We start from the raw sequence: 24,285 nt of genomic DNA on the forward strand, positions 1-24,285 counted from the left end.
GGAGGCAAACCAAGAACAACTTCATGTTTGCAAAGTAAAAGAAATAACTGAAGGCCAGAAGGAGTTTGCTGCAAATTTCCACCAGTAGGAATCAAATGGTTTGACCTCTCTGTTTCTGTCTCTCATAGTTTTGTGCAGTTGCAGTTATGTAATGTATTATTTCTTTCTTGAGCGTCCATCTTTTCTTAGATGATTTAATTTTGTTTTAGTTATTTGTTATGCTGCTCTCTCTCTCTCTCTCTCTCCTTCTATGTGTCTGATTCTTTTAACCAGTTTGCCTTTGTAAAATGTTTGATATCATTGAAAACATTTAATTCTCAACAGGCTCTTGGTGTAAATAAAGATGAGACCTGATGTATACTAGATTTGAAGCACTGAGATAAGTTTGTTCATAGTCTCTCCAGTGTGTTCATTAAAATTTGCTGTTTGTTTTTAACCCCACCAGTGGATATTAACGGCGTAAGGCTTCAGCGTTGAGAACTTTCCAAACAGCATCATTTTAGGTTGTTGCACATTGCCATTGAAATGTGTCAGTTTATTAAAATAAAACAAAATATATTGAAACCTTTACATAAAATAACGGATTGAAGCTTATTCTCCACATCAAACAGAATGCCATTGGACACCAAAACTATATTTCGTCCTAATTTCCTGTGAATGGTCAAAAACCTTTGAAATGTCAGTAAATTTCACTTTCAAAAACCCAAAGTTATTACATTTTTTTTTTTTTTTTTTTAATTTTTTTGTAATACTGAGAATCACTTATCACTAGTCCATGAAAAAAATCACGTAAGACTTAGGCTTAGTCAGCTTTTGTTGCAGCAATGTAGCTTACTAAACAAGTGACGACAAAAGATCCTCATGTGCATGTTAAGAGGACTACATCTCATGCGTCTGCGTAGGCGATTATGTCCATTGCAGTACGGTACAGTTGGTACTGTGTTTTATTTCATCGAGTCTCTTGTTTATTTTTTCTGCTATGGAGCCGAGGTGGGAATCCTTCAGCCATTTTGGCAGGTGTTTCAGCTGCTTCATCGGAACCTGGGCCACCCACGCTCTGATCTGCTCCTGGAAGATGCCTTCCTGCCTGAAAACAGGAGTGTCATCTTTGCAAATCTCCTGGTCTGACTTACGGATGATCCTGTGAAAGTAAAGAACAGTTTAAGTTTAATCAAAGTATGGGGGAAAAAAGAAGAAAAAGTGAGCTGAGCCTAAATAATAAAGTGAAATGTCGGATTACCCAGCAACAAATTTCTTCAGCTGTCTAACCCGCTTTAAGTTAGTGCCAAAGAATGCTATCAAGAAAGTGCGGAATGTTTCACCTGAGAAGAAGCAAAAGCATCTGTGTTTAAAAGAAAGGCAATTCATCTATTTAGATCTGTTATCAACTGAATACAGTACACACCTTTGTTTGCCAAATCTTCGCAAGAGCCACACACAGTGTCTTCAAAGGCTGAGCCAGGGAGAAGAACCAGCTGCCCGTTTGCGCACTGCTGATGTTTTATGCACAAGTCCAGCGCAGAAGCCGTGGTGGAAAAATAGCCATTAGCACACTTTTCACAAACAGTATCTTTTTGTGATGTACCTTAGAGAGGGAGGGAATAACAATCAGGTTATTACAGTATTTTAAATGATTTACTTTAATCTATTGATACAATCCTTTAACTCAATTATTTATGTTTTTCTTTTGTTGTGTGTTTGTTTGATTGTTTTTCATCAAAGAAGCCTACCTGTAGTTTGGACACCGTGTCCAGGGCCACACTCAGAGTGTCTAACACAGAATTCATCCACCCAGTAGAAACCCTCTTTGCACCGACAGACCCTGTTTCTGACCGGGGAGCACTCCGTCTCCACCTCCTGGTTATGTGTACAGATGTCGCAGTACAAACATCTGGGCAGGTAGTTCCACAGCTCGGTATAGTGGCCACTTCTGCACGGCTCGCACTTCGTGGGCGTGGAGGCGGTGCAGTGCGCAGCAATGTGAGTACCTGGTTCACACTTATTGCACTGAAGGGTTTCCCCGGTAAAAGGGTCCTGGTGCTCATAGGTAGGGATGTAATCTTCTGCTGAGGCATCCTGGATGATTCCAGAGAGCAGGAACACCACTACCAAGGAGAGCTGTGGAGAGAACCATAAAAATGTGAGCAGTGAGCATCTACTGTTAGCTGAACCATGACCACTATTAATTACTGTATATATACACACACACACACACACATATATAGATATATATATCTATATATGTGTGTGTGTGTGTATATATATATATATATATATATATATATATATATATATGTATGTATGTATGTATGTATGTATGTATATATATATATATATATATATATATATATATATATATATATATATATATATATATATATATATATATATATATATATATATATATATATATATATATATATATATATATATATATATATGTATGTATACACATACTTTGTCATCATAAGCTCTCTCAGGGTTGATGCAGTATACTCACCATGCTGATGATACTTCAACTTCTGCCAAAGAGGGTTTGGTCTGTTATATATGAGGAACTCTGTCTGCGTGGGTGTGTTGGTTTGTCTTATACTGTAAGCTTAAAAGCTTACTGAAAGGTCAATAACTTCCACCTTGTGGTATTTTCTTTCATTATATATCTGTTTGATGGTTTGACGCGAGTTGAATTCATCAATCCTGTCACCTGATTGTGTAAACTTGGAGCACTGATAAGAAATTATGTAAATTCAACAGTTCCTCTACAGCTGAAGATGCTGTCCAGTGAAATGAATGACACATAAACTCAGCAGTAAAATGTTTAGTGTGCTATTTTGATTTGTAAAGATTTGTATTTTTAAGCAGCACAGTCTGCTGACATTTCACTAATTACAAAAAAAATGTTTAATATCCTAAAAAAATTACTTAGATTAACATTTAGTAGTTTGTGCATTGATGTAGTAATACGTTGATAATCATGACTCGTTGGGCTTTCAAAAAAAGAGAAAAAATGGAATTACTAAAAGTTTAAAAAAAAAAAAGGTCTGTTTTTGCACAATGAAAAAAAACGGCTTATTCAGGTTCCAAGAAATGTTCTCTGCTGACATTTACATACATACAAGTCATCATGTTACAACTTGTGATGTTTAACAAAACCCAAATGATGATTTTTCCACTTGCTTGTGTGAACAGCTCACCTTTTTCTTTGAAGAATTCGTCACAGAATCACTTTATGGTTTGTGTCTACGAATATTTGCTGATCTGGCAAAACGTCATTGCCTAAAAATATGTAAGTATGAGTCAAATTTGCATGTACATGTCAGAGATCTTTTCCTGTTTTCAAAGACCACAATTCCACCATGAAAGAACCTGTTCAAGTACTTATCATTCATTCTACTTTATTTGATTTGTTTACCAATTTATATATTTGAGTGGAATAGAAAACACACTTATTGTCCCCTGTTCACCAGCAAATCCCAAGTCTTATCTTCACAAGAAATCTTCCTGGTAAATCTTTTTAATCCATCCATCTATCCATCCATCTGCCGCTTATCTGGGGTCGGGTTGCGGGGGCAGCAGCCTAAGCAGGGAAGCCCAGACTTCCCTCTCTCCAACCACATTTGCCAACTCTGCGGGGGGGATCCCAAGGCGTTCAGACCAGCTGAAAGATATAATCCCTCCAGCATGTCATGGGTCTTCCCCTGACTCTCCTCCTAGAGGGACGTGCCTGGAACACCTCCCTGGTGAGGTGTTCCAGGCACGTCCCTCTAGGAGGCATCCTAACCAGATGCCCAAGCCATCTCAACTGGCTCCTCTTGATGCGGAGGAGCAGCGGCTCTACTCTGAGCCCTTCCCGGATAACCAAGCTCCTCACCCTATCTCTAAGGAAGCGCCCGGCCACCCTGCGGAGAAAACTCATTTCAGCCGCCTGTATACGAGATCTGGTTACTGGTTACTGTGGTGAGGTATTCAGGGAAGATGACTATCAGGATATGCGGTCAGAGTCATATGAGAGTTGCTGATCTGCTGTGGTATGTGGAGGACCACATGTATCGGTTCTTGGGTCTCTTCGATCAACCGCATGTTGTTTCCCCTTTCTCAGAAACACCAGTAGTGTTGTTTTCAATTACTGGTTGATTTTAGACATTGAATGGATCTTGCCAGGTTTATTAATTCATTCATTCCTTATCCTAACCGCTTAGTCCAACAAAGGGTTGCAGGAAAGCTGGAGCCTATCCCAGCAGTCTTTGGGTGAAAGGCAGGGTACACCCTGGACAGCTCACCAGTCCATCGCAGGACCACACAGAGGCAAACAACCACTCACGCTCACTCCTAGGGGCAATTTAGAGTAATTGTCCCTAGACATGCATGTCTTTAGACAGTGGGAGGAAGCCAAAGTACCCAGAGAGAACCCACGCATACACAGGGAGAACATGCAAACACAGAAAGACCACTGTCCAAACCTTGCCCCAGCCGAGGATTGAACCAGCAACCTTCTTGCTGTGAGGCCACAGTGCTAACCACCATGTCACAGTGCAGTCTCTTGCCAGGTTTAACAAGCAAAAAAAACATGCTGTTGTTAAAAGCCTTAACATCTTTTCTTTAAAATATATACTCTCATGTTCATCTGCAACATAATTCTGGTCCTACAGATGTGATGTTAGAGTCCCGACAATAAATAATTAGTTGCAATTAGATACAAAGACAATTTCTTTTCTTCAACTTAAGTTAAGATTGAAATAATTATGTTTGGGAGTAAACTTGAAAAATTTTCATTCACTTTGACTTATAGTGACACACCTGAAGTAAACATCCAAGCTTGAAAAGCTTATTTGAGAATCTAAATTTCAGCTGCCATACCAAGGTAAGAACAGCATCATCATTCAGGCATTTTATATACAAGGAACCTTTGTCATCCTTGTGTTTCTGCAACTCATTTAAGATTCAGCTGCAACTTGAATATCAGCAAGAAAAAAAGAGGAAAGACATTGCTGCCATTATTCTATTTATGCTTTGGCTTCCTGTTAAAACAAGGTCAAATTAAAGCCCTTTTTATCTTCTTAAAGTTTCTCTATAGTCCGTACTCAAATATTTTATGTCGCTAAATTCAAGTGTGGGAGGTCTTCGTGGACTTTTATGCACTTAAATGCATAATTTGAGATTAATATGGTTGTAAGCCTATTGCTATCAGTAATTTAAAGGTAGCCTGGAACTCATTCATCAAATTCTTGTTAGTAACCTGTAGATTTGCTTTGCACACACACATAACTTTAAATAGGTTATATTTGTTTCAAAATTCGGCAAAGCTTTCTCTTAGGGACAGCAACTCCTTAAAACAATAATATAGTGAACATTTCTTATGATAAATCAATTATTTTGTCCTTTCGCTTCAGTTTTCCTATCATCTTCTTTAATATATTCCTCACAGGACATGACAAATAGCTTCCATCTCCACCCTGCACTAATCAGAGGCCTGTCAGGGTTTGCAGAGATGCAGGACAGAGAGGCAGGAGGCGGGAAGAATACAAGAATGATGATTTTAAGCCAAAAAAGAATGAACAGTAAGCCTTGACAGAGGAACGTGACAGATATTCAGCCAAAGAAACCTGAGAACCAAGGAGTATAAATACACAGAGGGACTAATAATAAGGGACAGGGGAAGTAAATGAGGAAATAAAACCAGGTGAGCTAACAAGAAGCAAAAACAGGAAACAATACAGAAGGGAGCGAAACTGTAAAAACTACAAAATAAACAGGAAACAGGAACTAAAAACTACACAAAAACCTCACACCATGACAAGGTCTTCTTTTATTCCAGTCAAAAACACCTTTAAAATGAATGAAGTGGATTACATCTGCACTCTGTAGTATTGGAGGGTATCCAGGATTTATGATTTATTAGTCGCTTGGTTGCTGAAAATGGTTTGTAAGGATTCAAGATGAGTGCCTTCTGTGTAAATTGATTAAAGGAGAAATCTGTTTTTTTATGTGTTGGGTGGTATTTAAGATGACAATGTGATGTTTAATAACTGGAGGTAAAATATGCCACAAACTCTTACATTCCAGCCCAGAATGAAGCTATTGTAGACACCTATAGTTTCTTTTTCATATACTGCTTTTGATTGCAGTCAGTTTTTGTAATTTTTTTAATCCTTTTTTTTTATTTCAATCACATCCTTTCTTTATGTTAATATTTCATTCTTTTAATGTACATACTTTTTTTTTTTTTTTACAAGAAATGAAACAAAGAGATATTTAATCTTCTTTCAACCTCTCTTAAATGCACCCAGTGGTAACAAATAGCTATTTTTTAAAGTTCCAGTATATAGAATCTGTTTTATCATTCATTATTATCATTGTTGTTTTACTTAAAGATATTTATTGCCTTCATTGGCTTTTGTCGAGGTCATTGCCATTTTAGATGGGATGTATCCTTGCTGAAGCTGTTGTACAGTTCTGATTACACATTTTATCTATTGTATCTTTCTACTATTCTTTTTCTTTGTTTTTTTAGTGTGTTGTGTAATCTGAAGAATTTCTTTTGCACTAAATCAAACATTTGCTTTTCCTATACAATGATTTTTATAAATCATTTCCAGTTTTTTTTTTTATCTTGAGGTGCTGCTGATTTGCTAAATGATTCATCTATGATTGATGTGTTAGCGTCACATCGAATTCATAATAATTTCTGCACATTTTTACTGTAAAAGTACCAGCTTAAGAATAAGAAAGTTGTGGTGAAGTACGGCTTCCTTTTTAGGATGATTCAGAAGGTAACTCTGAGTTTGACTCATATACCATAATTTCTGGGCTGCAAGCTGCTACTTTTTTTTTTTTTACACAATTTGAACACTGCAGCTTAAACGATGATGCAACTTTTAATGGGTACATAATAAGTCATTTTGCGCTTCATGCACACACCCTTGTCATGGAAAACACACAAAGAAATACATGTAATGCAGCCTTCAAGTCAAAGGTGATCAACATGGCTGTTAATGAAGGAAACAGAGCTGCTGCTTGCTCAGTGAAGGTGACGTTTTGAGTCAGGTGGGCTAAAAAGCCCTGAAATGATGGCAAATGTGACATTTACCCTTATTTTCTTTAACTTAGATAATTCTACACCTTTGTTTGAGTAAGAAATTTTTTTTATAACATAAATATTATGCAGCCCATGATAACAATTTGTTCTCATATAAAGCAAGCACAAGTCAAGATTTAAACAAATATATGCCTTTCATTCAAGTTGATCTCAACAGGTACCTGAAGGTAGCATGAGCCCTATTAGTTTATATTGTTTTGGGGTTTTTTTTGACAAGAAATGAAATCAGAAATTTACCACATTTAATTCTTTTAGCTCTTCTTTTTTGGTTGATTTCAAATGACAGTAAACCACTTGTTTATCTGTTCATTGCTTATTTATATGGAAAAATGCATTTTTACAAACTGAATTTTGTCAGATCATTTGGCATGTTCACAACTTAGTTACAAAGCTTAAAAAGAGGACAAGTAAGGCATACATTTAATAAAGATCATACATCTATAATATAAAAGTAATAAAACCCAAATATAAAAAAATATCAGTTCATGAACTTGCAGCATTTGGAATCCAGTATTTCTGATAAAAGTATTAAACACAAGCTTTTAAATGTTCAGGAAGTAAAATGACATTTTAAATAACAAAGAAACAATTGCACTCCTTTGTACATTCATACAACTGACAAAAAAGAGGAAAAAAAAGATGAGCTTTACTAATCAGCAGTCCAGAACAAACAAACCAACAATGGACAGCCAATGAAAATATACATATTTCATTATGAAATCAAATCTTTGCTCTCAAACAGCGAGAAAGCACTAATAAAAATACAGAATCTGTCAGCCCATCTTCCATAAAACAGTGTCCTATTTACATCTTAAATAGTATTTAATTCTTCACAGACTGGTCAAAAGATTTTCAGGAAAATAGAAGTATGAATACACTAGGTGTGTGATATCTTCCCATCCGCCCACTCTAGGCTTATCAAATTTACTGTTGCATATACTTACTGTAGACCAATGAAAACTTAGTGAAGATAGTACCATCCCTTAACCTGTTTCATCTAAAAATTCAGACTCTTCTATGGAGTTTGAATGCAAATTTAGAGGCAAAGATGAGTTTACCTTCCATGTTACCTTTAGAGACAAACATGTTTAAATGCATATCTACATACGATTGTTTTCTAAACCTTACATTATTTTTGACCAATGTCCGCTACTTTAAATCGTCGTACTGTGTGTATGTCTTTTTGTGTTCCCCATCCAACAGAGCATTAGTGTTTAGTTAAGCTGCAGACTGCATAGATGTTTTTACCACTGCCCCAGTATCTCATTCATTTAATTGCTTATGAGCTTTAAAACACAACTCCCCCTGAAGCATGTTGGCAAACATCTTTTTATACATCTTAGGGGCTGAGGTGGTCCCTATGATGCGGTTGATCTTCTTGAGGCCTTTCAGCAGATATCGAGGTGCCCCCTGACTTCGCAGCACCTTCAAACTCTGAGACAGCCCATTTGCTAGATCCAGGTTGTAATTCACCGTTTTCCAGAGGTGGAGAATCTGCAGGATGTACTGCTTGGACGGACAGGAAGAGACAACAGCCTGGACATCTTGTTCCTGAACTTTTATTCCTGGAAGGCTGTTGGTTACTTTCATGAGATCAGCAAGGGTCAGGTTTTTTAGGTTGTTGCAGCGAGAGACCTTTCTCTCACAGTGGTTCACACCTGGAGAATCAAAAGATGAATATTATCATGGTTGTCAAAAAAAAAAAAAAAAAAAGAGCTTGAGACTTGCATGAAAGCAGCATTATGTGTCCTTTATTGATACCTTGTATGATGCCATACATCTTGTCCTGGTCCTTGTTTTGCTTCCTCCAGAGTCGGAGCAGCTGCAGGACCTGCTGCTGGGGAGAGCAGGCTTTCTTCAGCCTCTCCAGGCTCTTACGGTCCACCTTCTGCCCGGGGAGACTCTCCAGCAGTTGCTCCAGGGGCATGGAGGAGAGCTGCAGTGATGCTAGTGACTGGAAGACTGCCTCTTCACAAAGAGTCACATCTGGATGGATTTATAAGGGAGAAAATATTGATATATTGTTTTTAAGAAGCAGGATGGTTCAGCAGCTGGATGTGAAACTGCTTAATACAACAAGAAAAAACGGTATTTTCCATTTTACGCAGTAAAACACAACCCTGAAAAATTCAGTGCCGTCATCACTTTCACTGCTCATGCTTTACTAGCTGTGGTGTGGCCAGTGGGCGGAGGTGGCACTTAGCTTGTGTTAGCAAGGTTTTTAATGGATATTGCTGCATAACTGACTTGAACTACTCAAACTGTTGCCATAAAGAAAATTTATCATCACACATCATGAAACTAACAGCAGAAAAGTACAATGTCTATGTGATAATAAATGAAAGTTGGTAGAAATTAAGGTGTCTTTTATTGTTTTTTCTTCTTTTTTTTAGCAAATTTAACAGAGTTTGCTGTTGACAGGTTTTATAGCAAAGAATGTTTTGCATCCAGATTCTGAATATATTACATTCCAGCAGTCTGAACCTGCCTGGATATGTTTGTGTATGTTTTTAGACTGTTGCTGTGTAATCTAACCACAGCACAACCACGGACATCTCCTCTTTCTGTTCCTCGTTTGACAGCACATAACCGCCAACAACATCAGAGGGACATGTTGAAGTTTGTGCATTGCTCCGCACCAAATTTAACAAAGCAAAGCAGTTTTTTGTCCTTTTTTTTATGCACCAAAGTTCTCCAGAGCCAAAGTATTTATGGCAAGAGCAGGGTATTTTTCCGCAAAGTTCAAGAATTGTGAAATATCAAATGTCCCCACTGTCACAGAGGACAGGCTCATTTTAAAGCAGGACAGTCAGAGCTGAACATGACATGAAGCATTTACAGATAATGACAGACATTAGTAAATATTAAACAAAAAAAACCCCGAAATGATGTAAAATTAAGTTTCTGTCGCAGAGTTTCATGCTCGCATGGCATTTGCTTGTTTCTCTGACATGTGGATGCTTACTGACATTGACATCTTGGTGGTTTTCCCAAGTCACATAATAGCTTTGGGAATCCCACTCCTCTCAATTTCACATATTTGTTAAAGTAATGCTGCTAAATTGATTCAGGATCTGCTGCCGGCAATTAGTGGTTGTGTACTTCACAGAAAGACAATTTGTGAATGAATTTTTGAAATTTTAATCATCTTTCAGCATCTGTCACAGTTCAAATCTGCATAACAATGCCTAACCAGCCCGTTTTGTGTTTGACTCAGTTTCCTCTGTTATTGTGTTTAAGGATGTGACCGTTAAGGGAGTAATTGATCCATCATGGTTCGTTTTGAAAGCAGTGCCATAAACATCCCATTCTAGCCCTGGTTTTTCTTGCTTGTGATGGTTTTTCATACATGGAAGAATTTGGAAGTGAATGAACTCTGAATGACGAACCAAACCGAGGAAATCCCCTGCCTTCGGGAATGAAAATGACCACATGTCTGAAATAATTCAGTTCTGAATGAATTTAAGTTGTTGACAATTGTGGTTTACTCAAAACACGGTCATGTGTATGTTTGTGTGAGTATGTGTGTCCTTTTTTTTTCGGGCGGAGGGGGGGGTGGGTGGTTGTAAAGAGTACTGATGGTCTCTTTCCCGATCCCACACTGTATTTGTCCTAAAGCAAATGATTGAGCATGTTCTCACCAGTATGGCACAGAGTGTGATGCTGAGAGCACTCTAGTGTTGGTTTCTTGTCCTGAGAGTCGCAGATGGCGTCTGAAGTGGATGTGCCCCATCTCAGTGTTTTCAGCCCTAAGTCTGAGCAGTCTTTGTGGGGCTGACATGGCTCGGTGGAGGAACCGCCGGTGGAGAAATAACCATCAGGGCAATGTTCACACACGGTGTCAGTCACTGGTGTACCTGGAAGACAGACATAAGGAATGGTATCATGATTTAAACCAGACAGAGCTGATCTTATCAAATTTAGTGGCAGCTTTAGGAAGAAGAATGCGTTAAAGCATTTTCTTATCATTTGTTTCATAGAAATTGTCTCAGATGTTTTTTGTTGTGTGAACGTGACATCCTTCATGATGTTAATCAATTCAAAATGACATGTGATCAACCTTCAGGAAAACAGATGACATCGTGATAACGTGTTTGACTCATATCCGACTTACTAAATACTCGCGCTTAGTTTCTACGTGCAGTACTGCTTCTTGTACTATTACTATGACTGCATGTGATTTGCAGTGCAAAGTGCTACATCCGGTGAGTTTTCAGATTGACTGATGAGAAAATTAGATTTCAACACGCTTCTTTTTTCATGCTATTTCATTAAACTTGAATTAATTCTAAACATCTTCTATTGATATGAAAAAGTCACCTTTTTATAAAATTTATGATATGAGGATATAACATTTGCTAGAGAAAGTCCTGTCAGCACAGGGTATTTGTACATGTGTCTCTGTATATGTGGAACTATTGTGTAATCACATCCTCATTTCTATTTTTTACATCTGAAGCACAAAAGTGAAAGAGCGTAGGATGACACCGTGCTTTTATCTTATTTAACCTTTTGATCAGTTTCTCGCTATCATGGCACAGTGTGCTCTTTCTTTTGGCAGTAGAAAAAAAACAAGCCAAACCACTAACTGATATGCATATAGCAAATGTTTCCTGCAGATCTGATGTCAAAGCAGGTTCGGTGCAGGCTTGAGAATTTTCCAGACATTTGAAAAAGATGCTGACGCTGATTTGCTTTAAACTTCCTCTGTCCAAAATCAGTGAGGTGGAACTGAAGTATATTCAAATGTCACTAAAAACTGCATTGTATGCTTCCTGAAATGTCTCAAATTCTGACTCTATGCAGGAATGACTAATGCAATGCAAGGTTTGTTTTATCTTTTGGATAGTCAGTGACTTAACAATCACCATTTTTGAGAAATTTAGGTAAAAAAAAACAAAAAACAACAACCACAAAAAAACCCATTCCTATATAAAGAGTGGCTCAAATGCTAATAATGTTATTGGATGTTTGCATATGCAAATAGATAATTGGTTAAAATATGATAAATTAGAGTTTATTGTCTTAAGATTATTAACATAAACATAAGAAAACTAATTTTTATGTATCTTTTGAATTTCCACATACATTTTTTTAAAATCAATATTTCTCAGTCCTGGTCTTCATGATCCTGCTGCCATGTTTTCAGTTGAGATGGGGAACCCTGGTCCTTTGGGGCCACAAACCTTCAAGTCTGAGAGGTTCCTTGTTTAAACATATCTGATTACAACAAATAATTCACTGTGCATAACTTGATAAACTGCTGGATTAATTTAATCTGAGTCAGATATGTTGAAGCAGGGAAATATATAAACTGTAAGACTCAAGCACTTGAGGACCAGGATTTCTCACCCCTGTTTTAAGTGTCTCTGTAGTTCAACATACATGGATTGAAAAAATGTCTCATTAACAGGTTTGCAAAAAACTGAAATAGGAAGTCCATAAATCTGAATCAAGGTGCTGAAAAACATCTAAATAATACAGGGTGGACTGAGAAACACAAATGTCTGAAACTGTTTTTTTTCCCTTTGGCCAAATGTAGTTTTTACCTGGGTAAATTAATTTTACATGGATAAAACTAATTTAAAAGTGTTTGATGTTTTGGCATCCAGGGCAGCCAAATCCAATTAAACAATTTTGTGACAGTGCCTCCTACTATGGGTATGTCCTGTCATCACTGACTTCTAGGATACACAGATATGATTGTTTTCATTTTGTTGCTTTCTTTTCCGTGTTATCTTTTACATTTAATAGAGCCATTACACTTAGAAATAAGCTACAAAGATCTCAAACCTCCCAGTCAGAGGGCAGCAAAGAATCATAGCCATAAGCAGACAAATCTGGAGATCAATGTCCAAGAAATTGAGTCATTAGGATGGAACCAGCATGCTTTGTTTGTGAGTCTAAACCACAACTGGAGGAATTACATAACAAGACCTTCGGCTTCAAGGGGGGTAAAGGGGAATCCCCTGAACTGCTGCCTCATGTATGCTAAAAAATCATCCCACTTCCACTGAAGCTGTGGATCCATCTTCATGGAAAATGTCTCATTTCTGAATGATATCCGCACCACAGGGGTCATATGATAACCACAGTCTTTGGAAAAAGCTGTTTTATCTCTGCAGTGGTGGTAGTCTGGTCTCAGATTAAAGATCAAATCACAGAAAGTGCAGTGCCAGGATGTGCTGCTTTTACAGTAGAAATACCAGATAATCTTCACTGTAGCGTCGGCCACTGTGTGTTGTCAACAGACAGTGGCAACTCAGGAAAGAGAATCTGGACAAAATATCAGGTAGTGATCCACCACGACTGTGTTATATGTTAAATAATGAAGAAAAATTCAATAAAAGTCAGTGACTCCCGAAAAACAAAAATACATTTTATATGAATTAAATTAAATTGCTGAATGGCTCAAGCATTATCAGTCTGTGTGACAAAGCTAGAATTCAGTGTATCAATAGTTATTTATGGTGGATGAAACATTAACTTTCATGAAACAAATTACTGTGGAGTCAAAGAGGAAGCACAGTTCCTGGAACTAAGAAAGGTCACTATTTTAGTGACGCTACATAAGTTGATGGTTTGAAGTTTCCTCGTCAACTAGGCTTTCAAATAAACATAACTTTACATAACAGGAACTAATTTTAAAGTTCTTTAATATTATAGAAAGGTCACGCTGTCCTTTGCTGCTAAATCCAGAGCAACGAAAGGTCAGAGATGAACTGACAAAAAAATTCCATAGATTTTATTTTAGGCAGAGCTGACATTCACGTCAACTGCTGAAACTCAAAATATTCCTACATTTTATTATTATGAGTCAATACGTAGTTGTCATCACATGTGGATTGAGAAAGAAATTGCAGAAATTGAGAAAGAATTTAAAAAAAAAAAAAAAAAAAAGGAAGAAAAGCAGTCAAAAGTCTCTCTTACCATAAACAACCATGTTGGATTAAACATCCTGTGTTCACTTTATTCTGTTTCAGAAAGGTAATGTTATTGTTCTGCATCAAGCATGCAAAACAAACAGGGAGTTTGCTGAAACTACTAAAATTTTAATTACAAATTGTGTAACAAATGACAAAAAGTGCCTTAGACCTACTGAGAAATGTTTGGATGTGCTGGAGAAGAAAAATTGTGAAACTTGAAAACAGTGTTTCCGAATTGCAGAAACTTAAAGCAAAGTCAAAGTGAAGATGTGACATCACTTCAATATAAGTTATATCAACAAATGATCATTGTGAGATGCTTTCCTTTTTGTCATGAAGTGTGTTTATTCCAACAGCAACTTCACATATTTATCTAGAACTGAACTTCCTTTCGGCAGGATGGGAACTCTTCCTCCTTCCCCCTCCCTCTCTGAAGTGTACACACCTAATATAGATCTGACTGCAGGGTGTCGGCGTGGCCCTGCAATATTTGAGCAGGTGACAGCTCTCATTTCCAGGCTACAACTTAATTTCTAGGTGCTGGTATGATAAGCTGCAGCAGTGTGGCCTCTATCGGGATCATGTTAGCCCCTCTCTCCTTCTGGAACAGTTACTTATGCTTTCAGGTCCTTTGTATGCAGACATTAACTGCTTTGTTTCTGTGCTTTGTAATGGACTTTATGTTGGCTGTGGTATTTGTTCCAATAGGTCTGCTAGTTGTGCTGTGCTGGCATTTTACTGTGCAACTATTTCTAGGGTTTACAGATACTGGAGCAAAAGAGGGAAAAGATGCAGACAGCAGCAGTTGCCGGGACCAAAAAGCCCTGTTGTCAGTGGAGAAGGAGGAGACTAGTTTGAGAAAGACAACAGCAACTCAACTGCCAATTACAACTAAGGTATGTAGGATATGATATCTAAACGTACAATACACTACAAACCTTGAAGCAGATGGCCAACAGCAGCAGATGTCCACACCAAAGACCAGAAACTGAGGCTACATTTCATACAAGCTGACCAAAATTGGACAGTAGAAGATTAACAAACCATTAAAGGATGGATCCATCCTTTCTTGTATCAAAGGTTCAGTCTGGTGATGGTGGTGTAATGGTGAGGGAGATATTTTCATGACAAACTTTGGACCTTTTAGTATCAATCGAGTATGACCACAGTGTACCATCTTCTGATGGCTACTTCCAACAGGTTAATGCACCACGTCCCAAAGCTCATATCCTCTCAAACTGGTTTCTTGAACACAACAATGAATTCCCTTTACTCCAATGGTGCCCAGAGTCACCAGATCTTTAATAAAGCACCTCTCAGATGTGGTGCAACAAGAGATTCACTTCATGGATATGCAGAGCTGGTGAGTAATATGGGCTAAAATCTCTGAGGAATGTTTCAAACAAACACTCAAACTGGATTCACCTCTTAGTTTTAGGCATCAGTAGTAAACTCAAAATCAGCTCTGACATTTGAAGAGATAATGTGAAACCCTTGGCCACAAATGATCTTTGAGAGTAAGACTACCAAAAAGAGAGAGCATTTCCAAGAAATAGATTTTTAAAATGTATTTCTTTGGAAAGGGATATGGGCAACTATCTTTGCTGAAGATATAGAAACACAGAATGGCTTGGGGAGATAAAGAGTATATCCAGCTGTAGAGTTATAACTGGTGTGTCTCTGCTTTGACAGTATGTTTATGTATTCATTATATGCAGTATTTTAAAAGAAAATGGCATGAACTGAGATTAAAAGGCTTATTTTCCACAGCACAGCATCACTGCCAAACATACAGCACTTTTCAAAGATTTAAAAGCTATAATTAAGGTCTTTGCTGCTCTCCTTCAGGATATCTTTTCCCCTTTATTTAAGGAAAATATCGTGTCTTCAGGCATTTAATTTTTGTCTAGATAAAGACAGTGAGGAGAAGAATGACATACAACACTCCAACCACTGGCTCAGCTGAATTATTAGTTTACAATGGTTTTTATTACATATTCATCAATCTGCTGATTTATTATAACAAATATATGCTAATCTGTTAGAAAAGCAAGAAAATAGTTGTCTTATATGATGTGAATGCAGTCAGTCAGTATATTTAATCTAATCTTAATGGGAATCTTACCTAAAGCTGTGACTCCATATCCGGGTGGACAGGCACTGTGACCAATACAGAACTCCACCTTAAGGTGAAAACCTGGAGCACACTCACACAGCTGGTCATGAGTGCTGTTGCACTGTTGTTTCACTAGCTGCCTCTCTTTACACACCTAAACACAGCAAACACAGCAGATCATATGTGAAGTGATGATGCTGCATGCACATAGGCTCATGATTCACTTTCATACAGTCATTTGCAGAGATATACATTAAACATAGTGATGGTTATCTTGCCACATCATAAGCTGTTTCGAATAAGTTGAAAAGAAAAGACTGTAAAACTGGCAGACTGTAAGAACATCTTAAGGAGGACAATTTGTTAAGAGTGTGATGAAATGGGGGCTGCAGCATTTTGTAAACTGAGAAAGCTGGGAAAAAAAACACCTCTGGTGGAGGATCTTTCAAGAACAATAAGCTTATTAAATTTTTTGTTCTTAGTAACAATCGCTTTTTCAAAAACATCGGCTTAAAATGTTTCGCTTAAACGTAAATGAGCAACATCACAAGAGGAAAAACAACTTGGAAGAGATACATAAAATAAATGCTGAAAGTCTAGGATGGTCGTTCTCAAATTTTTTTTTACCCTGCGACAAAAAGTTTAGCTTTAAAGGCACGCCTTTGACATTGAAACAATATATTGCAACATGTATCTGATAAACTCTGCCCACACATACAAAGTAAGAGCATTAAGGATAAGATTTCTAAACCAAAAAAATTTATTCTGTAATATTTATGCCACAAGAGACACATTTTACAGTTTATGTTGACCTCAATGCATAACCAAGGTTTAAATTATTTCAATACTTCTGTCTACCACTAGAGGGAGCACGTGGATCACAGTTTGAACTCAACACAAAGCACCCATAAGGATGCCATTTATGTGTGTGTATATAGACAGTATATATATATATATATATACTAAAATCTAGTTGTCTAATATGAACATCTTACTGCAAACAGAATCTTTTAAATGGTTGATATTAACATGATGTGTAAAGTTTCTGCATACATACTGAGGTACAATATTGGCATGTGTCCCCCCAGTGCCAATTTTCAGCAAAGTGTCTTTCAGGACATGGTTGGCACTCAGTGGGGCTGTTGGCAGTGCAGTGGTGTTTCACTGCAGTGCCCGGAGGGCACTGGTCGCAAAGTAGTAGGTCAGAAGTCACAGGGTCTCGGTACTGGTACTTTGGCGGCACAGCTTGTTGCTGAAAGGCCCAGGAAAAAGAAGCTGTGAAAAGCTGCAAGAGAAAGAGAATCAATTTAGGAAACATTCAACAATTGTGATGAAATATTTATTGAAACAGTCTTGTGCACTGATCCCCTTTGGCCAAAGGTTACATTCTTTTTCTTTTCTTTTTTCTTTTTTTCTTTTTATTTTAGAGTGGCTTAAAGTTAGAATAAGTTGAAATAAAGGTCAGGACATTAAATTTGAAGCTCCCAGTGGACATTATTTGAACAATGGAGTTCAAGAAGTCTGAGGAGAACTTTGGTAACAAAAGTTACTTAAGTGTTACTAAATGTTGCATATTTTCTAAATGCAACACTACCACTTTGTCTTGCCAAATGTTGTTTGATTATCTGACCACATACAAGAAACAAACATTTATGATGTCTATTTAATTTTAACAATGGGATCATACTTATTTTATTGCCATCTCATGTCATTTTTTGATAATCCAGATAACTACATTTCTAATTCTTAAATGAGTTCAGAAATCTCAACCATTCTGCATCTACTAAATTAGAAGAAATGTCTGACACGTGATTAGTTCCACAGTCTTGTGGTCTCTGACCTAAACACCAGCTTCTACACATGCCTCTGTCAGATGGGCTACTTTGCATCATCAGAGCATCTGATGTGATTCCCCCAGAGCAGGAACAACTCAACCATTCTCCCCTAATCCACTGAAGAACCTGTGTTTTTTTCATTCCCAGTAGAGCGGATGGTTGTTAGCGAATCTCTTCAACACGCCTACTTGGCTCTTGCTTTAAAATCAAGCCCATGTATCATCGACTGAGCATTAACTAAAAAGCTTGAGGCGGTGAGGTCTAAATGCAAGATATCAGTTAGCGAAGGGGTCTGACATGCAGCTGTGCAGCAGGATGAGGACACATGCAGACCAGATGTTGCACACCAGGCACCTTCCTCAAAGGGCCTCCATCATTGGCTCTGCGGACTTTCCCGTTGGCCATGATACATCTTCACTGCTTGGACAACTCACTAACAATAGCTCCTGCAAGTATTGTGTGTGTGTGTGTGTGTGTGTGTGTGAGAAAGTGTGTTATTTCACTATTTCTGTCAAGTTGTCTGTGCATCTTCAAAGATGAGTCAATTCTTATAACAACTAAATAACATGTGTGCATGTGAGATGAAGCGAGTGCATGCGTAGGAATGTGTTTGTGTGTCTGCATGTTTGTGGAAGTTCACATCCAGTTATTGTCCTCCTCAGTGTTGGTCTGCGTGTTCTGTGGCCTCCTCTCCTGGCTGCTTCACATATAGAGAAGTGTTGGAGGTTACTGGGCTTTCCCAATTCACGACCAGATAGTACAACACACGTATCCATCCTGTTCTCCACTTTAAATCAACAAGCTCCATATTGGAAAAAAAAAAAGCATTTTTACTTCTCTGATCAGCCATGAAACTTCCAGCCACAAATGACAATCTAAAATGTGTGAAACTAAAATAGCAACAGAACATCTTTTTAAGGTCTTATTTTATTCATGTTAAAAAAAAAAATTGGTCACAGACGTGTTTTAAAGAGAAATCTTCTGCAGCTATTTGGGGTTGTGAGTGTGTTGGAGATGTTTTGCACAACCGCTGCTTTCTTCATCTTCCAGTTATATATATTCTCTTAATAATTTAATACCATACAAGTTCTGTATATTTACTGCAGTGATTTTAAAAGCAAATTTTCATTATCTGCTTTTGCTTCCTGTTGAAATGGTGGCCACTGAAAAGGACAGTAAAAATAGATGAACGGGTTTTACACACCATAATAGAAACCGAAGCTTCAAACAGCCTGGCAAGCGCAGCGGTATTCCCGGCAAAACCTATCGACCTCTGAACACAGCATTTGAGGGAAAGCTTTCATCTACAGCAACTTGCTGAGGAGTACCATAACTGCATGAGTTTGTTTGTAGTATGGGTGGCCCCATCAGGAATCAAACCCACAATCATAGACTTCCACTACAAATTAAGAAGTATATACACACACTATTAAGCCATGACGCTACATCCAATCAGTTCAGAAGCATCAGGAGGGTGGAGTAGACTGACAGAGGGTTACCTGTTTTTTGTTTTTTTTTTAGCAAATCTGGATGTAGTTACATTTGTTTTTGGCTTAAATCTATGATTCAAACCAGGAAAGTTTCCCTTGCAGAGCTGTGCTATCTTCACACAAAGCCAAAGAGATGTTTTTCAGAAACGTTACGTTAAATAATCAGTTTAGATTCTTTTCTGCAATATACATTGCATATCTATTGGAAGGAAGAATGATTAAACAGCAGGTCAGAAATAAACTGCATGCAAATTTCTGATTAAAAACAAAAGATAATATCTCAAAAATGTGTCAATGATTGAATGCCCCATAATGGCACAACGGCTCACAGAAACTCCCCATTTTAGTGCAGACCACAAACTTCTTCTCTGTTACTCACTCATATCTACGTACAACTTAATGTTACCCAGCATGGAACCTGTGCAAAGAAGCAAATGTTGTATACTGTTTAATAAAATACTCGTGGAACATGTGAGCTGACAGTGAATGCTGCGTTCTCTGGCTGCAATTTCCTTCACATTTGAGACCCAGCTTTGAGCAGAAGATCCAACACATGTCTTCCTTACATTTGGAGAGAAATAATAACTCCTAATGACACCAATTAAGTGTTTTTACTGGAATAATTTATAACATGCTGTTTACGTTGCATCCAAAAATCTGGAGAAAATTTATTTCCAAATGAAGACAATTTCCACTTTCTAAACCAACCAACACAGTGGCTTTCTGCCACTGAGAACAACAATAAAAAAAATCAACCGGAAGATGTCCTGTGGTGTGTGTTTCAGAGCGTCCATCAACAACATAAAGAGATATTGAACTTTTCACCCTCCTTTTGATTTAGAAGCCATCATCTGACGACATCATGGACAACCGCTGGAAACCCAAATTACACAGCAGCTAGGGGCAAATGACAGACATAATTATACTGTTGACATCTTCAGAACAAAGCTTAGTAAAAGGCATATCCTACATGGAGCACAGCCAGCAGAAAGGGAAGGGCGGATGAAGATATGGAGCCCTGGAGAAGCCCTTGAGCAAAAATGGGCAGGTGTTATGTAAATGACTCTAAGTGGGGACACCTGCATGTGAAACTGCTTGTTGGAAAAACTGGCTCCTTAAGTTATTCTCCCTTGGGAAATACTGTACAGTACTTAAACTGTCTAAATGTTGTTTGCTGTTAAATGTATGCCAGGAAATCCCTTTTGAACTTAACCGAAAATAAGCCTTTGAAAGCCTTTCCAGTATAAAAGGATGAACATGCGCAGCATGGGCTCTCTGGTGGAAATGTCCACAAGAAACAAGCAACATTATTTGATTTCCAAATAGATTTGAGAGTTAGAGTTGCATTCAACTTGGAGCATGCAGACATGCGAAGGCAAGATTCTATATTGAGCATGTTTGAGGTCAGTTTTAAAGTTATGATATGACGAGAAGAACTATGACACAAAGGGATCAAACCACACTACATCAACTCAACCAGCAGGCACATGGATTCAGTTAGCTAAACTGCACAGGTGGTCTGAGGGGGGATTCCAGATCACAAGTGTGTATGAATGTGTCTTTGTGTATTAATCTATTCATCCATGACTGAAGAGAATTACTTATATGTTTAGGCAAATGAGCTTATGTAAAATAAAGACATTTGTAAGTTAAAGATAAGAATGGTCATCTAATTTTAAAAATATCAACAGTGCAGGTATGATGATAGGGGCCAGGAAAAAAAAGAAACCTGAAAATGGTGCACTCCTATTTCTTACAGAAAAATCTGGACCAGTTAAGCACAGAAACAATCAAAAGGTTTATCTGCAGTGACAACAGATATGGCAGCTTTGTAACTAACTGGTAAAAGCAGAATGGTTATACTTTCATCTTGTCTTGGAATTCAGACTAAAGTGTCATGTCAAATAAAACTATTGCTTTAACAAGTCCAGATAAAATTCCTGCAATTTTACACAGATTTATGAAGCTGAGCTTCAAGAAAGATAAGAATTTCACTAGACTGAGAGTTTCTCCAACATGGTAAAGCTCCCTTTACTTAAGCAGCAATGCTACGTCTCTGCAGAGGAAGATCGTTTGGTCTAATATCTCAAACACAATTAACAACAACAATAAATCAAATGCCAGCTGCATTTCTCTAAACACGTCACACAGCTAAACTGATGGCTTTGTGAACTACCCGCTCAAATTCCAAGGCAAATAAATCAGGTTCCCTTTGTACTCTATCACATCTAATGTCAGATAAGGAGTCATTGTGGACATTTGCATAGGATTAGTCAATCTGTTTTTAATGACTCACACAGATGAAAGATGAAAAGTTAGATGAGGGCTTAAAGTGTTATAAGGGTTTAAGACTAACAGTAATGAATAACTGCATATAAACACTGGATCAATTAGTTCATCACATCTATACCACACTCAAACACTCATTAAGACATGCCCATGTGCTCACACCTTGACTGACACACACACACACACACACACACACACACATAAACGTCTGATATCAGTGTCACTGTTGATGATGATGATGAAGAGGAAGTTTGGTGTGCAGAAGCAGACTGGACAGGTAATATTGATTCTGAACAAACTATGACAAATTTTTTTTTTGTTAAAAAAAAAGCCTTCACACAAATTTCCCCTTTATTTCTCCTCTCCCCAACGTACTTCTTCACTCTTTCTCCATTGACTCTCTGAGAAAAAATAAAAACACAAAGAAGAGGTGAGTCCTTTTGGTTGAGTGATTGCTCCATCGTGTTTGTGCTCTGTGTGTGAATGTGCTGCTAAGTTTAGGGAAGTTGGTATGACCACAGCCAACGGCCACAACAGGGAGAGAAGGCGTAAAGATAAGGGAATACAGTTAGTGGATTATAAATAACAATGGGGGAGGGAGAAAACTTAATCTACAGTATGCATGTGTAGAGACTTAAAGTGGGATGATGAATGGATGGATGGATGGATGGATGGATGGATGGATGGATGGATGGATGGATGGATGGATGGATGGATGGATGAATGGATGGCATGAAGAACAGCTTTCAGGATGGATCATGACTCCCAAACTAACTGCTCCTCCAGTGGTATTACACAGTTTTGCAATTTTATAACTGATTGACAGACTGGCATTAGCTACTGCCCTCACATCATCCACTGTTTGAGAAGTAAATGCTTTAACGTGCATCAGGAAAATGAGCAGAAAAAGAAAAAGCACAAGTTCATGATGTGCACTTACTGCTGCACTCTGAAGAAAAGCAATGCTTTCACACTAAATTGCAGAGTGCCATTGCAGCAGTGAATTGCTGACTGAGTGGTTCGATGACTGACACATAAGTTGGCCATAAATACATTTGTCCAGATTTTCATATAACTTAAAGACTGGTGGTATAAAGTGAGGGACACCTTATCAGAAACTATAAGAGGAAGAGATTTGCCCATTTTGGAACATGATGAGTTAGAGGAACAAAGCTGGAATGATTATATCACATTATCACAACATTCATTTGTATGTCACCATATTGTACTTTTAACACAGTGAAGCAACAATTCATACAAATTACTAACTGATCATGCTTGTATGTGCAGTATACAGTCTTCTGTTTATCTTTTCCATCACACATGAAGACAAACACATACATTGCACAAGGAGACAACAGACCTAGTGTTTTGGAGTTACCTTGAATTATCACGTTTCTGCCCTGATACCTATCTGTGGATTATGCAAAACCTACAAAGGCTCTTCGCACTGCATGCAAAATGCGCCAAAGAAAACTGCCTTTTAAGTCGGAGGCACACATTTACCACGAATAGATGAGTATTATGGTCATACACAGTCTGCTGTAAACACTGTCACCAGGGGATTCACAAGAGAAGCATACGATGTCATTAAATGCTAAACGGGCTGTACCAAAAGCAGTGACATGTTGGCTAAAGCAAACGTTCATTCAAGGAGCATTGGTGACCTTTTTGCTTGAGGGTGTTTGGATTCTTCATAGCAATGAAGCAACAGGTGGGGAAAACGTGAACTCTGTTCATCACCAAAAGCTAAAAACAAACCTAAGACTTTCAAACGTTCTTGAAAACCATTAAATGTAATTCTTGCTCATTTGTAATATTTGACAAAACCTCAACATAAAATCCTAATTCTGATCCAAATGCGACAAAATAGATTTGGCGCTGTTAAACTTGTATAATTAGTTTTAGAGGAAAAGCATAATGTATGATGCAAACGTATTTATTACCAGTTAAACAAGCGAGCACAACATTTAGTCTGTTGTGCCAATGCGCAAATAGTATTCACCGCATATCAGGACACTGTGCGTAACTGCGCGCTGGTACACCAGTTCACCACTGGCCTGAAAACAAACTGCACAAGAAGCATATGAGGAGTGAAGAATTTATTCTCTTTTTTTTCTCTCTTTTTTGACTATTTTGTAATGGGAACACGTGGACGACGCCGACTCTGATTCCATTTTAGGCTGGAAACTGAGCGCAGCACAATACAACTACGGTTCAACAACAATTTACGAAAAAGTATATATATATATACATATATATATATATATATATATATATATATATATATATATATATATATATATATATATATATATATATATATACATACATATAAAAAAAAACCCTATAAGTAAGTATGTGATTCAGTATATCGCTCAGCGCTGCAGCAGAAGCTCTGCTTACTCACCACTATTAGTTTCATGGCCGGGTTAGGGTTCACTATCCGTGTGCTCATCTCCTCTGGGTAAAAGTGAACTGCGGTATGACGGGGTCTCCATCACAGATCGACTCTTTATACGGCGCAGAAAGA

General features: G+C 37.8%; 2 protein-coding genes across 2 annotated transcripts in view; both read right to left on the reverse strand.

Moving 5' to 3' along the window:
• LOC306756412 (uncharacterized protein) overlaps positions 1 to 2,174 on the reverse strand; it is a gene marked incomplete at both ends in the record, with an annotated part of 7,444 nt that extends 5,270 nt beyond the window's left edge. The window contains 5 exons of the mRNA XM_079241140.1: positions 925 to 1,141; positions 1,241 to 1,322; positions 1,406 to 1,585; positions 1,731 to 2,118; positions 2,160 to 2,174. Of these exons, the coding sequence (XP_079097266.1) occupies positions 925 to 1,141; positions 1,241 to 1,322; positions 1,406 to 1,585; positions 1,731 to 2,118; positions 2,160 to 2,174 (882 nt within the window). The remainder of the gene's footprint in view (positions 1 to 924; positions 1,142 to 1,240; positions 1,323 to 1,405; positions 1,586 to 1,730; positions 2,119 to 2,159) is intronic.
• Positions 2,175 to 7,433: 5,259 nt separating this feature from the next.
• LOC306756093 (tumor necrosis factor receptor superfamily member 11B-like) lies at positions 7,434 to 24,242 on the reverse strand. Its single transcript, XM_079240750.1, has 6 exons — positions 24,163 to 24,242; positions 17,196 to 17,423; positions 16,148 to 16,292; positions 10,738 to 10,953; positions 8,858 to 9,082; positions 7,434 to 8,754 (listed from the first exon to the last, which is right to left on the reverse strand). The coding sequence occupies exons 1-6, from the start codon at positions 24,208 to 24,210 to the stop codon at positions 8,360 to 8,362; spliced, it is 1,257 nt and encodes a 418-aa protein (XP_079096876.1). The 5' UTR covers positions 24,211 to 24,242; the 3' UTR covers positions 7,434 to 8,359.
• Positions 24,243 to 24,285: the final 43 nt, after the last annotated feature.

Source organism: Telmatherina bonti (assembly GCF_933228915.1).
Source record: "Telmatherina bonti genome assembly, chromosome: 5".
Taxonomy (NCBI): Eukaryota; Metazoa; Chordata; class Actinopteri; order Atheriniformes; family Telmatherinidae; genus Telmatherina; species Telmatherina bonti.

Excerpts from the sequence above, each read along its gene's own strand:
- LOC306756093 (XM_079240750.1), bottom strand. The coding sequence starts at position 24,210 with ATGAGCACACGGATAGTGAACCCTAACCCGGCCATGAAACTAATAGTG. Across the intron at positions 17,424-24,162 it reads CGGCCATGAAACTAATAGTG|CTTTTCACAGCTTCTTTTTC; the intron begins GTGAGTAAGCAG and ends TTTCTCTTGCAG. Across the intron at positions 8,755-8,857 it reads GATGTATGGCATCATACAAG|GTGTGAACCACTGTGAGAGA; the intron begins GTATCAATAAAG and ends TTGATTCTCCAG.